This window comes from Oculina patagonica, chromosome 7 (assembly GCF_052425735.1).
Source record: "Oculina patagonica isolate OP01 chromosome 7, crgOcupat, whole genome shotgun sequence".
Lineage (NCBI taxonomy): Eukaryota > Metazoa > Cnidaria > Anthozoa > Scleractinia > Oculinidae > Oculina > Oculina patagonica.
In genome coordinates this window covers 24,906,433-24,924,153 of record NC_135764.1, presented here as the reverse complement: position 1 = coordinate 24,924,153, position 17,721 = coordinate 24,906,433, and the positions used below count along the sequence as shown (strand labels likewise).

The following is a 17,721-nucleotide window of genomic DNA, read 5'->3' as shown; positions in this document are numbered from 1 at the left end:
CGACTACTTAGGGCTTTTAGTTTTTTTACACTAAACTTGAATCTATTTCAGCTCCTTGTTTAAAAAAAAAACGCAAAAAAAAAACAGAAACACTTCCATAGCACTACAGGTAAGTTTAATTTAAAGACACTATTTTATGACTATTTCATGTCTTTTTATGACTCATTATAATACATTTTAGCTTTCGTCAAACACGCTGTGTGACGTCGAACCACTTTGAACATAAGTAAACCTAAATAAGTAAATCATAACACAGTAAATGTTGTGTAACGTTTTGGCAAATAACTTAATGTATCCATGTTTGATACTGAATGGAAGTGAATAGTTTCAGCTTGTGTTAAGTTAACATTGTCGTTATATAGTTACATGCGTTAGGGTAAGGGTTACAGTTGCTTGGACCATTGTCATGATGCTGTTCTTCGTACTGTTAAGCCTGTTGGCGGTTTCACTTGCTAAAGGTATCCTACAGAATTGTTTTATTCATTTCACTTTAATATTATTGCATCCTGTTTCATAATAAAACTGTTGTCTTTATTTTGTAGATTGTGATTTTGAAAATGGAAAGTGCGGCTGGAGAAACGATTTAAGCAGCGCGATAAAATGGACTCGTCGCCAGGGAATGACTCACAGCGGAAAAGGTCAGTTAAAGGGACTGTGTCACGGATTTTAGCCAAATTAAGGCATAGGAAATGATCATCAACTTCGGTGAAATATAAAAATAACCTCTTAAAACAGTGAAGGGACATTTCAATAACACAACAAATACAAAAGAAGGTACGGATGGCCGAAAGAGACGAAGATTGAAACGGATTGGAATATTGGTTTTTTAAAAATATTGTTGAGCTGAACAGCCGGTTTTAAAAGTTAGTCTCGTTTGCTTGTGACTTTAGACAATAACGCCCGAGAGACACAAGTGGTTGCAATGAAGCTATGGGGTTTTGTCATTTGGATCCCTACAATGGATTTTTTTTTTTGCAAACATTAAGTTACATATAGCTTGACAAAACTTAAAAAAATAAACTTAACTCATATACGAGAACATTTCCCGTAGCCCTACCAGGTTCGTTCTCTGCAAGATGTAATTAAAAAAATGAAAATTATCATATATTTCAATGTTACTCTTGGTAATGTTACAGTGTGTAAGAAATCAGATGATTAGTTTGTTTCTGAATATCTACACATTCTCCAGTTGAAAATATGTGGAACCGCTTGTTTTGTACAACAATAACAGTGCAAAATGCGTAAGGAAAGGAAAGGAAAATAGGTATACATTTACTTTTCGGAATGCAATGGATAATTGCCTGCAAATATAAAACTTCAAACAAAGTAAAATAACTCAGAAACAATTGTTTTAGAGGCAAAGTTTCGAAAAACATTTTTGGATATATTTTTTAAAGCAAAAATGTTTATGCCAAATCATTGCTTCAAGTTTCTTTCATTATCACCAATAGGGAGCTGTTACAAAAATTAATTTTTGTTCTGATCATTCACCACGTGAAGTTGGAGTTAGATATAAAAATTCCCTTGGCAATATAGTAAATTGTCACAGGTTGGGGCCCTTCCATAAACTTGAGCAGTAATTGAGAGCTCACTGATATAAATAAAAAGAAAATATTTTTTTTTTTCAAGTGTCAATGTATTTAGCTTTAAGCTCATGGGACACTGACACCTAGAAAATAAGAATATTAAAATTATTAAAGCAGCCAAAATCACTAGAGGTTTAATGTACAAGGAGACCTATCACTAAACTAACTATTGCATAAGTACTATGTTATGTATTTCAGTACACATCAGCTAGTGAGTCCGTACAAATCCACTTTTCTGATGTTGCTCTTGATCGAGTTAAGTCCTCGACTGTTTTGTAATTTTTGGGGGGCTTTGACCAGATAAGTGACCCCAGACATCTTAAGGAATGCCTACCGAGTCAAACAGTTTTGAATCTGTGTCGAAGTTGCTATATCTACGATAATAGAGATATCTATTTATTATATAAACTGCAGTGGTATAGCGAGTGGTAGCAAATCAATAAAAATGGTATCACACGTGTGGATAAAAATGATATCCTCACGTGTGATATCATTTTTGACCAATCAGCTCGGATAGTTTGCCTTGTTTGAATGCTCAATGAGCCAAAGCTTATCGATACTAAGTCTAAACATCTTCGGATCTTCCTCGAGAATCTTCGGTAATCTCCGGAAAAGTTCGGAAAATGCTTGTCAACATTCGTACGACCTTCGGACAACATTTTGAAAATCTTTGCAAATCTTCGGAAAATCTTCTGAAATCTTCGGAAAATTGTCAAAAGCTTCGTTATTAGCAGGTTTATATAATAAACAGAATAATACATGGTTGCTTGGGATCATGGGATATCGATTTGAACACTCGAAGATAAATTTCATATCTCCGCGCAACCATGTATTATCCTCTATGTAATAAAGTATCATTGTACCTTTTTACTGGTGGTAGGTTACTTTATGCACATGGACGCAAGGAAAGGCATGCGGTATGACGATGCTGGTCTGTATATCAAGTTCACCGGTGATACATGTCTGACATTTTGGTATAACATGAGGGGAAACGGAGCTGGGTCAATTGAATTGATTGTTGACAATGATCAACAGCCAATACTGGAGCTGAAAGGACCTAAAGATACAGATTGGCACAAGGAGCAAGTCGAGATCACTGGGGCAAAGAGAAAGGTATGCGTCCCACCAATAACGTCAGGAAATTATGAAGTGCCAATCAAGAAACCTCATGGACATGTGTTTTTTTTTAAATATACAAAATTCTTTCTGTTTTGTAACTTTTACTTATAAAACATAATAGTTAAAAGAGGCTTTTATCTAAGATATTAGTATTAGCTTTTTTATATGAAATCTGGATCAAGCAAAAATTGACATTTTACCCTTTTTGAGTCTATCGTTGTCATGGCAATAGCGATTTTCCTAAAAATTCCCACAGCATGAAAATATAACTTTACCGTGGTGTAAAGCTCAAACAAAGCTGGCGTAAATTTGGAATTTATTCAGCTATACGCCGACTTAACATTTTTTTTAAGCTGACCTTTATGCCAGCATTACACTCAAGTTTAAAGATTGCCTAAAGAGACTAAAAATTTTAAGACAACTTTAAATCACATTTACACACGGTAGTGTAAAGGTCGGTTTAACCATCTTTAACAACATTTAATTGATGGTGTAAAGTTGGATAACCGACTTTAAACCAGATTTAACCACCTTAAATTTAATGTAAATCCCAATTTTCATGCTGTGACCTTTGCCAATATAAGACCAGCAACTGGTGTAGTTCGTTTATCAACCTAATTAACAGAAGACTTAAAAAAACTGTTTTAGAGTAAAGTTTTGCATGGCCCGTAAAAACAGTATCGAGACACTTAAGAGAGGAATAAAATTATAAATTGAAATAGAGAACAATTAACTACGTGATTAAAAATGCGTAGCCACCTTTTATTAATCAATCTTGTTGGAAAATGATGTCCTGCTAAATTTTATTGTTCAGTTTTGTTGCTAAGATTTGTACTGTTGTTGCAATTTGTACGGACATTTATTTCAGATTACGTTTTACGGTGTCCGGGGAAAAAGGAGAGGAGGTTCTATAGCCATCGACGACATATCGTTCACGGATAGTTGTGGACCCAGTCCCCCGACAGGACAACCGACACCATCTACAGATCATCCAACTCCCCCACCACCAAACACTCCGCCAGTGCCTGGTACGGCTCCGCCAAAAGGTACATTACAATAGTTTTTTTTTTTGTTATATGTCACAAACGTAAATTGAAACGAAGAAGATACTTTTTCATGTTGTCAAACCAAATCAAACCAAAGTCCAAAGACGACGGCAATGATCGAGTCCGATTTTCATTAATTACAGAAAACACTATTTAGAGCGGTTTTTACTCGAGTGTCGAAAGTAAATTGCGTTTGCTTTGGTTTTGCATTACTACGCTTAGTGATTGGCTTAAAAATCTCGCGCCACTTTCTCATTCAATCAGGAGTAAAACCAAAACCAATCGTGACTCGCTCGCCGGCACGTTTTCCCGCGCTTCGTGCCAGCTACATGTATTTGCTTCGAGTTTTGATTGGTTCACTGGATTGTGATTGGCCAGAGTAATTACTTTGGTTTTGGTTTTTAAAACTGCTCTATGCGTAGAGGGGGGCAAGGGTTTATGCGTGACACGTGAAAAGGGCAAAATAGTCCGTGACGCGTGAAAATACGGCTAGACCGTGACGCGTGAAAAATAGTTAGAAAGAAACGTGATCCGTGATTCTGCTGTTTCAAGTTCGTGCGGATTGGTTAACTGTGCGTGAAACGGGATACGACCCCCTTTGGTATCCTCTGCGTAATGGTTAATACAGTATAGTGCTACACTTGCATTATACACCTTGACACTATTCGTAGCAATCTGCGTAACAGCAGTAACGTGAAATTACAAACTTTAACACTGGACGGGGAAGTCAACCAGAACTTCGACAGTCAATTGACCATGTATAGTCAGTTTCCTTTACGTCTTCATCTATACGACAGATAGTGACATTGATAGAGAAACGAAATTCGCCCTTTCAGGTTTTCTTTTTTCCGTCAATATATCGTTTGTTTAATGGAGGAAAAAAGGATGAAGGTGTCACATTCGTTCCTCAATAGCTGCAAGCTGTTTGGTTGTGAAATCTAAGTTTACAATTATTAAAAGTTTGGTAAGAATACCACCAGAAATACACGACGGAAAATGCGAATTGTTCAACTAACCTTTAATCCACTGAAAAGTTTTCACAAAATAATCTGCTGAAACGTGGTTCAGCTTTCTAATTTCATTGACAGCACACATTCTCGCTCACCGCCGATTTTCGGTCTGAATCCTCAATAAACATCCAGTTCTCTTCGCTCTCAGGTCGCACTGGTTTCTTAAGTTTTAACCGATAAATTTAAGGTGATTTCCTCATTGAAGACTTCTTGTTTTGTGGTATAATTCTCGCCTCATCAAGAATACAGCGCTAAATCAGCGCTGAAAAGTTTGACAAAACCTTCGCTGATTGCGTCAGCTGCGAGTTTCATGCGTCTGTACTCTTATTGACAATAAAAATTAGCCAATCAGCGCGCGAGAATTCGCTCAGTTATTGTAAAAAAAAGGGTTCTCAATGCCGCGGCACGTGTGGTCTGCTTGGTCCCTAAATTTGACCATATTACTCCCATCTTAAGTAGACTACACTGGCTTCCTGTTCGGTACCGGGTGACGTTTAAGATACTGCTACTGGTGTACAAGGCCCTTCATGCGAAAGCTCCGCCTTACATCTCTGGCCTTTTGAAGGCCAAGCCTGTTGGTCGGTACAACTTGCGTTCCAATGGCCACGATATGCTAGTTGTCCCTAAGACAATGCTGAAATCTTTTGGGGATAGAGCCTTTGCCAAGGCAGGCCCCTCCCTGTGGAATGAGCTTCCTGTTGACATTCGCAAAGCGTCATCAGTGGAGACTTTTAAAGTCAATTGAAGACTTTCCTTTTTAAGAAAGCATTTCGCGTTTAAGCGTTTTAACCTTTAAATCACACTGTTTCTAGTTTGATTTGTATGTAGGTTCATTATAATTTTTATATTTTTATATTATTTTTACATATTGTAAACAGCGCTTTAGAATATTTATAGTTTTAGCGCTATATAAATGTATAAATTATTATGTATATGAAATAATTCATATATGTAAACTGCGTATGATCTTTACTATTTCTTTAAGGTCATTGCCCTGAAATAGAACTGAACACAATTTTTTAACCAAACTTCGCCTACTGGTTTATTACGTTAAGGGAACTTAAATTTTGAAATAAAAAAGGGGGGTCACCAGATTCGTTTAGTAGCAGGAAGACCTTGTATATTCCATAGAATTCCTTTAAAATTCCTCTGCGAGTACTAGCAAAGTACACGTTTTTAGCGATAATTTATTTTTCAAACACAAGAATTGATCTGTTTTCATTTTACAGAAAGAATTTGATCACTACACCCAAAATATGTAAAAAAAAAATTGATAGGTCACCAGACTCGTTTACGAGAAAGCGACAATTTACTTCTCTCGCGGGCTAAGCCACATCATTACTATCCATGGCCACATAGAAAAAGCCGCCATTTTGTTTATGTGCGCGCGCTTATTACGCGTAAAATTCTGCGCAGTAATTCTGCGCAATGCAATACAGCGCAATGACCTTAATTACAATTCACTGCGAGGATCACTTCTTCACTTTACGTCTCATCCGCAGTTCACACATATTAATTATTTTATATACTCTACGTCATTTTATTCCTTCACGGGAGCATATGAACTCACAATTGACCTTGCTCCCAAAGTGTGGCCGTTGAAGCCAGAATTTTTCTGGTTTCTCTTCTTTTCCCAATACACTGCGAGGATCATTTATTCACTGTATATTTAGTTCAGTTATTTCGTTTCTTCAGGTCTTGTTAACTGATCACATTTATTTATCAGGATCGTGTGGTCTTAAAGGAAAACAACGCATAGTAGGTGGACAAGCGGCCGAGATTAATGAATGGCCTTGGCAGGCGTTTCTGATGGACAATAACAAGAACCAGTTCTGTGGAGGCTCCCTGATTTCATCTCAGTGGGTACTAACTGCTGCTCATTGTGTCGATGGCGAAAGCACTAAAAGCATGCAAGTGAGGTGAGAAAAAAGGGGGAAGCCTCGAGCCATGGGGCCCATACTACCGGAGCTTACCCCGGTTTCCGTAGCATTAAGCGGCTAGGAATATTTCTACTTTCCCCTGAATGGGATGCCAGTCCATAGCAGGGTACCTTTCGATTCCAGCATTATGTCGCCGGTACGCATTTATACATCTGGGTGGAGAGAGGCACTATGAGAGTAAATGTCTTGCCCAAGAACACAACACAGTGACCCCGGCCAGGGCTTGTACCCGTACCGCTCGATCCGGAGTCTGGTGCACTGACCATTAGGCCACCGCGCCTCCCATAAGTGAGATTTGATGGCCAATGTAAAGGTTATTATAAACAAATCTTGGAATATTCTTTAGTAAATGTAACTATATTTTGACTGTTATAACGTATTTTAAAACTTTCCTTCTGAATTTTGTTTATATTTGACTTTCTGCGTTTCTTCGGACCTAACTGCTATCTCGAATAAATTCGTTTGCATTCTTGTAGCGTGCACAGACAAAAATAACAGCTACTACTGATGCACTTTATACAAAGGCATTTCAGCACCTTTTATAATCAACTTGGTCATAATCATACAAATAATAATTTGGGTTCCTCTGCTACTAAATTGTTTAGTGGCAAATTTATCTAAAGTTAAAAACTTGTTAAATAGCAATTTGTTCATTCAAATTCGGGTGTGGAAAAACTGCACCAAGCTGTTGTCACATGAACATTTCATGCAAATATTTACACTGGCTTTTGAAACTTTCTTTATTGCAGACTAGGAGCACACAAACGAAAAGGCGAGAAACCAAATGGGATCGTGCAAGACTTTAAAGTCGTTCAGATAATTTCTCACGACAAATACAACAAGAACACCCAAAGCCACGATGTTGCGCTTCTAAAACTAGAACGCGAGGCCAAGTTAAGCAGGTAAAATGTACAAGAATAATTTACTGAGATCACTATTCTTTGTTTTCACGTGACGTCATCTAAAATCTTAATCCAGAATCGCGAGGCCCCTGATTTTTTATCGTTCCCTGGCTATAAGACGTTCTTAATATATAACTTATTGAAGGTTTGCGCCACAGACATCAGAATGGCCGCCTGAAGGCTGTCACGCATACTAAAAAAAGCCTCATCCTGTTATTTTTATTTTTAACGATCTGAACAATTGAGGTTTTACAAGAAATGTTTTTGTGAATGTTTACGTGTTCACGAAGTTGACCTGATTTCCCTTTTATAGCAGAAGTGAATGCCAGATGTTTTCATTGATTTCCGGCGGCCATCTTGGTGCCCCTTCACATGGACTCCAACATGGCGTCTCACACTGTGCTCTCTAAATTTGTGTTGAACATTTTGACGGATAACTCGAGCAAGGAACACCGTACAGACCTGATACTTTCAACCAAATCTGTCTCCTGGGCGTTAATTATAAAGTTACAAGCAAACGAGATTAACTTTGAAAACTGTTCACCCCAACCGGCAATATTTCAAAAACCCCAATTCGCAATCCATTCAAATCTTTGTCATCCATACCTTCTTTTGTATTTGCAGTGTTTTAGAAATGATCTTTCACTGTTTTAATAGGTTATTTCTTATAATTCACCTATTTAGATTGTCATTTCCCATGCCTAAATTTGCGGGCTAAAATCCATCACACAGTCCCTTTTTAAAACTACTGGATAATATTATCTGTCCTCTGAACAACCTAGCCAAAATAATGGAGATAATTGACCAATCTGTGTTTGAATCAGTGTTAGCGCTTTTTCTTGCTCAAACGCAGCCACGTAAATTTGGTATGCCTTCCGGAGTCTGTTCCTGATCCAGCGCATGGACAAAAGTGTTGGACAACCGGCTGGGGCACTCTTTCATCCGGAGGGTCGGCACCTGCCGTGTTACATGAAGTGGATGTTCCAGCTGTTTCCCAGGACGTGTGCAACAAAGCATACAAAGGGGCTATTGACAGTACTATGATCTGCGCTGGCCTTAAGGAAGGAGGCAAAGATGCCTGTCAGGGGGATAGCGGGGGACCATTTGTCTGTGGGAAAAAGGATGGTAACCTTGAAAGGTAGGAATGTCTAACCACCATGCAATCGGTACAACAACTCCCTCCAAGCATTTATCTTAGTGCTCCGGCCTCTCTTACTGGAAAACAAGCAGAAGAAAAAACATCTAGGATAATATTAATTACCGTATCTATGGAAAAGTTAATTTAAAGTCAGCGAGAAAAATCTTGTCTTGAGTCAGTGTTTTCTATAAATCATTCGCGCAGGCAATACGTGGATACTTATAGTTTTTTGGCTGAGAGATACCTGTGATTTTTACACAAGCGGCCTTGAGGTGGTCGCCAGGAAAGCTCAAATTGACTTTACCTGGTATTTATGTTAAATAAAAGTCTTCTTAGGCCCCTCCCAATACCCGATTAAAATTAAAAAGGGATCAGTTTTTACCTCGATAGGCCACTCGGCCCATACTGCCGGAGCTTATCCCGGTTTCGATGGCATTAAGCGGCTAGGAATATTTCAAAAACGTCCCCCCTGAATGGGATGCTAGTCCCTTGCAGGGTACCCCCCAGTATTATGTCGCTGGTACCCATTTATGCACCTGGGTCGAGAAAGGCACTATGAGAGTAAAGTGGGGATTAGGCCACCGAACGCCTCCCTGAATTGTCTAACGAGGACGCCGTTGTCATTAAACACGCTAGTAAATTTACAATGTTTGATATAGATGGTTTCTGTTCCCGTACATGAAACATTGCCATCATTTTTAACTTCTGAATAGATTTTACCTCTATGGCGCGACCAGCTGGGGTCACGGCTGCGCAGCTAAAGAAAAATACGGTGTGTACGCAAGAGTGTCTTATTTTGTGGACTGGATCCGAGGAAAGGCAGGAATTGGAAAACCAGGGAAGCCTACTGTAGCGCCATCCACCACACTGCCACCACCACCTGGAACAAATCCACCACAAGGTAAAAAATGTAATTTCTGACGTTTGAATGAATGAATAAGACAGAAATTACTATTCTGACAGCACGATTGAGGTTCGCGGGTTGTTATGGGATGTTTAGGTATATATAGGTTTTGCGGGAGTTTTAGGTCATTCTACGTCGTCAGTCCTCGTCTTCGCTTGCTTTTCTTTTTCTTTAAGAGTTGTTTGTTCAGCTTTTGTAACAAGTCTATTGAAAAATGCTCTAGATTATTGCGTGCCCTTTCCTCGGGTTCTCGTGCTGCTGCATTAGATGAGGAATACGTTTCCACTTATTTTTGGCCACTTCTTGAGGGTGGATTTTAGTGGTTTTTCGTATCTGGCGTAGCACACACCTTAATATTCTTGCTAGATTCAAGATTGTAATCAGGATGCATTTTGCATCAAATGACTGTATTAGGATACATTTTGCATCAGATGACTGACTGACGCATCCTCAATAAACTCTTCACATTGAATGTCTCGTGTTGGTGTAGTCAGAATTGACAATAACTGATAAATTGGTTATAAGAACCCTAAGAGGCCAGAACTACAAAGAACGTGTACCGTAAAGGATCTAATAAACGCTCACTCTCAAATAAACGCCTCTTATCTAAGAAACGCCTCGTCTGTCGTGCTAAGTGGCAGGTTTTTAATTTCTTAATTTAAGAACACGTATAAGTAGTGATTTAGTAAAACACTTTACAATAAAAATTTGCGATAATATATTACCTAAAAACATTATAAACTCCGTTTAAAAAATTCTAAAAAGACCACGACGTTTCGACGTTGACTTAACGTCATTATCAAGCAAAGAAAATATGTGATTAGATGTATAAATACTAAAAAATAGACAATAGAGAATAATTAATAAAAGTTGTGAAGTGAAAAATGTTCAATGTCAAACAAAGAGTTTAGCACGTATAGAGTCCGCCTGCGTATTCAAATTTGGTCGCAGTTTCTTTATGAATAGCATCTCGTAAATGAGACAGTCAAATTTTCCTCGGCATTTTTTCAGGACACGAAATTGGTTTTCCTTTAGGAGGTTCACATCGCCATGAGATTCTTTGAAATGCTTTCCAATCGCCGATGATTTGTGCTCAGCAATGCGTTTGTGTAGGTGTCGGGCTGTGTACCCGACATAATCCGCATCACACAGATTACATGAAAAAGAATAAACAACGCAATGCTGACGAAAACTGGAACAAGAGCTTAAACCAAAAGAACTCAAGCCAACGATTGTTAATCACCATTGCGTCGGTTTATTCTTTTTCATGTAATCTGTGTGATGCGGATTATGTCGGGTACACAGCCCGACACCGAGGTCTTTTTTGAAAACCACCTATTTAAGAAAAAGTCTCCTCATTAAAGATTATTATTATTAGATGCCCCTTTCTAATAAACGCCTCGTGTCTAATAGACGCCTCCTAAAAATCGCCTCGAAAACCAAGGAAACGCTTCATAAAGTAAAATCACGCAATGTATTTAGTTTTTTCTTGATTCGGACATCGAAGAGGCCAACGATGCCAACATGGTGGATTCCTATGACGATGAAGACATCGATATCGAACTATAAACGACGTCTCTAGGCTTGCATTAGTGCAAATTAGATAAGTCTCCAATTCGCACTCTGTTTTCTATCTTATTCCGCGAGCAAACTAGGGCTTTCCACAAGTTGCTCGGCAACTTTTTGGCAACTTTTCATGATTCGAGCAACTTTTTCACCTTCGAGCAACTTTTTTCCTCTCGAGCAACTTGTTGCATTTTGAGCAATTTGTAGACCGAAGATCTCCGAAGATTATCCGAGTGTTGTTCAAAGGCAATACGAACGTTTCCGAAGATTTACGAAGTTTGCCGAAGACTTTCGGGGAACATCTGAAGACATTTCAACTTTCGGCTCATTTTGCATTAAAACATTACAAATCTCGTCAGCAAACATGACGTCATTGATATCTTCAAGATTTTTCTCAGTTAAAGAAATCCTTGTTATTTAAAAAATTTTCCCCTTAATATGTTATTTAGATACTTCTTTTGCTGAGAAATTGCATAAAACTGCTTAGAAATCTTACTCTCAAAGGGGAATTAGCAAATATTTAGAGAAATTCTCTTGATTAGAAGCAGCGTTTTGGATTTTTTGGAGCAACTTTGGAGCAACTTTTATTATCAGAAGCAACTTTTTTGGATTTTTGGAGCAACTTTTGAGCAACTTTTTGAGAAATTACGGGCAACTTTTTGGGAAATCTCGAGCAACTTGTGGAAAGCCCTAGAGCAAACTACGCATTTTTTTTGTTTTGTTGTCGTTGTTACAGTAAAATTGCAATAAACGCCTCTCTCTAATAAACGCCTCATATCTATTTAACGCCCCCCTCAGGACCCCTAAAAGTTAATAGACGCCCCGGGCGTTTATTAGATCATTCACGGTATAGGAAATATGGCATAATTGTCGAAACCATGACCATGCGCCCACAGGTCGGAAAAAGCTGTTTTAGTGAAAAAAAAAAAAAACAAAGTTACAAAGTACTAGTTAGTCTACAATACTTTAAACTGACTAGATGTGATACTATTTACAAATGAAAAGGGCTTTCTTGGTTCTCGTTATAGTAGATTATTTAAAACTAGCCATGGTATATTGCAGTTACTGCGTTTTGATTGGTTGACAGCCAATAGTATATAAGCTCATATAGATTGATCACAAATATGGTAGCCGATACGCGTCAACGAAAACAGCTTGGGAGCTAACATATTGCAATTCTTTGGGTGTTTTTAATAAAACAATTATTCCACTCGCGCTTTGCATATGAAATCATTATAGCCAACTTGGCGCTACGCGCCCCGTTGGCTATCTACCATCTCATAGCCAACGCACGCTCGTAGAATAATTGTTAAATAGTGGACCTTGTTTGCCAAGGTATTTTTAAAAATACATTGGCGTACATGTAAAAAAAACAGGCGAGTGATTTTCGTGATAAAGTATGATAAATTATGAATCTTCAGAATTGAAGTTCTTTCGTTGAATATGACTCTTTTGACAGGAGTCTGTGGTAAAGGGTCTGCTGCAAGGATTGTTGGCGGCCAGGAAGCTGGAAGAGGTGACTGGCCTTGGCAAGCGCTGCTGGCAAGTGCTAGAAGTGGATCGCAGTTCTGCGGGGGAACATTGGTGCATAGGCAATGGGTACTCACTGCAGCTCACTGCGTGGAACGCTCCAGACCTAAAGACATCATTGTTCGGTAAGATTGGCCATTTAAACTCGTTTTAACTGGTTGTTTTTCTTTCTCCTTTTGGAAATAAGTTTATTTACCAAATTCTCAATTAAGGCATAGCTAATAAGGTCACTGCTAAACTTTCGAAGCAATGTGGCTTTGAGCTTTTCTCTCTCTTTTTTGCGTTTTTCTACCCTCACTGTTAATAAATAGACAGGTCGGCGGTGCTTTTACAAGACTTGGCCTTGTAAGTTTCAGTTAGTAATGGGTCAAATGTGTGGTCACTTATCGTTTTTGTTTTTCATTTGTTTTACTTATGTACGCACGCTTTTGCCTGCAATGAAGGAATACCAAATACCAAATACCAATAAGTTACCAACGTGCGTATACTTAACACTGTTCTGTCTCTTTCCAACCTACGGAAAAGCCTTTAAAAATGGTTAGCGATTTTTTAAAACTTTTTTTTCTCTACTTTAAGAATGGGCGCACATCACCGAGTTGAAAGTTCATCCACATCTTCAACTGAGCAGAAGTTTAAACTTACAAACATCATCAAGCACGAATCCTACAACAAGCCATTGCAAATGAGCCACGATGTTGCACTTCTGAAACTTGAAAGGCCTGCTAATCTGGACGAGTAAGTAAAAACCTGTAGTTTGAGTACTATTTATGTTGTTGTTGTTGTCATCGTCATTGTTTTACTGAATCTCAAGATGAAACTACAGTGTTATCTTGCCCACGCACGTAGTCAGTTAAATCGTGCGCAACTGTGATGCGATTAATAATTTTCTTTGAGCGTGGTGATTCAGAGGGATATTGCGGAATAACATATTCTACTCTCTGAGTAATTGTAAAAAGGTAAGGTAAAGTCTGTGTCCGAACCCAGTGGCCCATCCAGCCGGAGCTTATCCCGGTTTCTGTAGCATTAAGCGAATAAGAGTATTTCTACTCCCCCTGAATCGGATGCTAGTTCATCGCAGGGTTACCCTCCAGCAGTAAATTCGCCGGTACCCATTTTTACACCAGGGTGGAGAGAGGCACTGTGAGAGTAAAGTCTCTTGCCCAAGAACACAACGCAGCACTCCGGCCAGGGTTCGAACCCGGGACATTCGACTCGGAGTCGATCGCGCTAACCATTAGGCCTCCGCGCCTCGCACCTGAGTAATTGTGCAGGTTTGTTATTTTGACTAATCCTGTAATATTCTCTTTCAGTTTAATATCATATCTGACTGTGTATTACGTTTTGTTATCATTTTATTTCATGACCAAGCTACACTGGCATCGCATGCTTCCCTGCTTCTGACCCAATCCCTGGAACATCGTGCGCAATCACAGGCTGGGGCACCTTGCAGTCGGGTGGAAGCCAACCGGACAAGCTCCAAGTAGCCCATGTGCCAATAGTCAGTCAAGCTGATTGCATAAAGGCCTATGGCTCAAAAAATATCCACGACTCAATGGTGTGTGCGGGATATCCTGAAGGAGGCAAGGATTCATGCCAGGGTGACAGCGGTGGGCCCATGGTTTGCAGAGGCTCTGACGGTAGCTACAGTGTCCACGGTGTCACCAGTTGGGGGTACGGATGCGCTGATGCCGGGAAGCCTGGTGTCTATGCCAGGGTGACGTATATCAACAAATGGATCAATGAAAAGATCAGCAGCAACTAAAAAGCAGCGAAGACGGGGAAATGATTAAATAACTGGGAACTAATCGATAGTGGTAATCTAGCCAGTTATCTGCAAAGGCTCTTGACTTATTCCGTTTACGATTGAGGATGAAAGCGCTTATGCGAGCTCATGGTCATCAAAGGGCTTTATACTGTCAGTTCATTAATAAATTAGAATAGCAAATGTAAGAACAAAACATATTAACTGCTCTGTAGAGGCAAACTCAGCTAAACTCCCTTTTCATGGATTCCGTCAAATCACGCTATTATTTGCTGTTAATGAGCATGATTTAAGGTTTGGCGATGATTTTTAAAGTCCTTTGTGAGGTGAAAGAATATAACGGCTGGAAGTCTAAGAGGCACTTTAGCAGTTGTAACGTTGATTGGAATAAATAATAAAAGCATTGAAAATGTCCTACAGGCATAAGTTACTCTAGTAGTTAGTGTCCCAAGGTGAATGGGCGCTCAACCTGCCAGCATTCATACAAGCAATGCGATATTTTAACTCATTGTTCTAATGTAGAAAAATGCCTACTTTTAATTCGGACGAAACCTCCAAAAATTAGTTAAGGCCATTGCTCTGTATTGCATTGCGCATCCTTAGGGACCGGTCGTTTTTTTTCGCCTGGGGGGAGCGGAGGTTTTTGGGTTAAACATGGTGAAATTTAGGTGATCCCCCTTTAAATGTTATTTCATTGAAGTGATTCCCCCTCATTACCATCGATAACTTTCGTGATCCCCCCCCCCCCCCCTCCTTCGATGCCTTTGCACCCATATTCGTCATATTCAGTTATTAGATATGGAGCCCTGGCAAAAATAGCTACTGCCAAACCCACTGATTTTGTAAACAGCATTGCCCAACAAACTTATGAATCTGTGTTTCGTTACAAGTAATCTACGTTTAGGAACTACCTGCTTGAACAAGAGCCAAATGCGATGGGTGCTAAATATAGAGGAGCTGTCCAACTAAACAAAGCGAATAATGTACTAAAGAGTGAGAAATACGAAGTGTGCCAAAACATTAAAAAGTTCATTTCAGGCTTAAAGAGCTGCATTCGAAGGCGATGAGCTCGCCTATTTAGAAGTTCTAAGCACAAAGGCGAATCACTTGCGCTGTACATGGAATCTCAGACTGCTTCAGACAGGTTTATAACAGCGCATATCGACTTGTCAAAGAATTTTTCTTATGCCAAGAAATTATTTAGTGTCAAGAAGAAAGAAAGAAAAAAAGGAAGGTCCAAAAAACCAAAGAGAAGTAACTCGAGTAGAGGGCACGTCATCTCTTTGGAAACTTGACCTCAACCTCAACCTCTTGACCTCAACCGCCGACAGGTTAGCTCAGTTGGTAGAGCGCCGGACTACCGTGCGGGAGGTCTCGGGTTCGAGTCCCAGACCGGACCAACACTCAGGGTCTTAAAATAACTGAGGAGAATATGCTGCCTTTGCAATAACAACTGCAAATGGTTAGATATTCTAGTCTTCTCGGATAAGGACGATAAACCGTAGGCCCCGTCTCCTGCATCTTCAGTGTTATGGTCAGCAGGGGACGTAAAAGAACCCACACACTTATCGTAAAGAGTAGGGCACGAAGTTCCCGGTGTTGTGGTCTGGTCTTTGCCCATTGTGCCGTTGTACTGTTGAAATGCTCGGAGATATTAGCTATGTTAAAAAGCTACTCTACAATCCGAGGGTAAACAAAGTATTCACTATTCACAATCGAGGTTACGGGACAAATTTTCGAAGGGATTGATAGAGTTTCCCCAGTAGATAGCATCAATGCTGACTTTGCTAAGAAAATAACAAGGCTTTTGGATCAAAGACCCTTTTCCGTGGCTACTAGGAAAGGGAATTTTTAGCATGGCGTTAACAAAAAAATCTACATCAAGTAGCGGCATTTTGAGGGCACAAAATCCAACGTCAAACTGCTCTAGGGACTAAATATTGTTGTTTAATCGGACGATGAAGCTCAAGAGGCAAATGAAGTCGTCGAATCGAATCCAATACAATCGTCAATGTACTTTTGCCTTACAAAATTGTAATCGATGATGAGCTCATAAGGCAAATGAGGTTGTTGAATTGGATGATGAGGCTCAAGAGGCAAATGAAGTTGTTGAATCGGATGACTAGACTCAAGATGAGGCGGATGAAGCAGTTGAATTGGATTTAATATAGACCTGAGACAGGAGCCCTTTCTTGGAGAGGTGAAAAATGCCGTTATGTTTAAACAAACACGCTATTTCACAATGTTTCAGTTATCAGGAGTTATGGTTCACAATTAAGTATTCACCGGTCATGTTCAAAGACGAATATCAGTTGTCACTTTATAAAAGGAAAATATAGAAGTGTTAACACAAAACGTTCTCGTTATAAATTGAAATGTGCACATTCCCCAGTATAACAGCATCCGTTTGTTATATTAAAATGTGTTAGAACAAATTGCAATTAAGACCGCAAATGCTATCATCTCCCAGTAGAATGGGCACATTTATCTGTATGCTCTCAAACTGGCATTATGGAAACAGTGATCCCCCTTTTGAGCTCTCAATTACGACTGATTCCCCCTTCGTTTATCTAAATATCAAGTGACCCCCCCCCAAAAAAAAAAAATCCTCCGCTCCCCCCCCCCCCCCAGGCGATAAATAATGACCGGTCCCTTAATGCGCAAAATTTTACGCGTAATTAGCGCGCGCACATAACCAAAATGATGGCTTTTTTCTATGCGGCTTATAATTAGGGCGCGAGAGAAATAAATCGTCGCATTCTCGTAAACGAGTATGGTGACCTGATTTTTTTCTCATATTTTGGGTGCAGCGATCAAATTCTTTCTGTAAAATGAAAACAGATCAAATTCTATGTTTGAAAAATAAATTATCACTGGAAACGTGTTCTTTGCCAGTACTCACAGAGGAGTTATATGGAATATACAAGGTCTTTCTGCTCCTTAACGAATGTGGTGACCCCACTTTTTGATTTCAAAGTTGAAGTCCCCTTAAGGTTATGAACCAGCAGGCAAAGGTTGGTTCAGTTCTTTCTCGGGGCAATTACTTTAAAGGAGAAGTTCACTCCAGAATGGCTATTTATTTTCTTTACGCCAATATAAAGTTTACACAAAGATATGTTATTCACAAAATATTTGAGCCTCCAACGTTCGCTATAACCCTACGAAATCTTTCCCAAAATTCGACAACTGAACGCCGCCATCTTGGAGCTGGTAATGTA

The 17,721-nt window shown here is 39.3% G+C and overlaps 1 protein-coding gene across 1 annotated transcript; it reads left to right on the top strand.

Annotated features, from left to right (window-relative positions):
* Positions 1 to 337: 337 nt before the first annotated feature.
* LOC144660449 (transmembrane protease serine 9-like) lies at positions 338 to 14,917 on the top strand. The gene is made up of 11 exons (XM_078521069.1): positions 338 to 458; positions 543 to 638; positions 2,467 to 2,699; positions 3,574 to 3,751; positions 6,488 to 6,680; positions 7,451 to 7,603; positions 8,457 to 8,741; positions 9,455 to 9,642; positions 12,671 to 12,866; positions 13,318 to 13,476; positions 14,110 to 14,917. The coding sequence occupies exons 1-11, from the start codon at positions 407 to 409 to the stop codon at positions 14,501 to 14,503; spliced, it is 2,127 nt and encodes a 708-aa protein (XP_078377195.1). The 5' UTR covers positions 338 to 406; the 3' UTR covers positions 14,504 to 14,917.
* Positions 14,918 to 17,721: the final 2,804 nt, after the last annotated feature.

Bases quoted from the DNA above. Each gene is read 5' to 3' on its own strand.
- LOC144660449 (XM_078521069.1), top strand. From the start codon at position 407: ATGATGCTGTTCTTCGTACTGTTAAGCCTGTTGGCGGTTTCACTTGCT. The intron at 639-2,466 runs GTCAGTTAAAGG...TACTGGTGGTAG, and splicing joins AATGACTCACAGCGGAAAAG to GTTACTTTATGCACATGGAC. The intron at 8,742-9,454 runs GTAGGAATGTCT...ACTTCTGAATAG, and splicing joins AAGGATGGTAACCTTGAAAG to ATTTTACCTCTATGGCGCGA.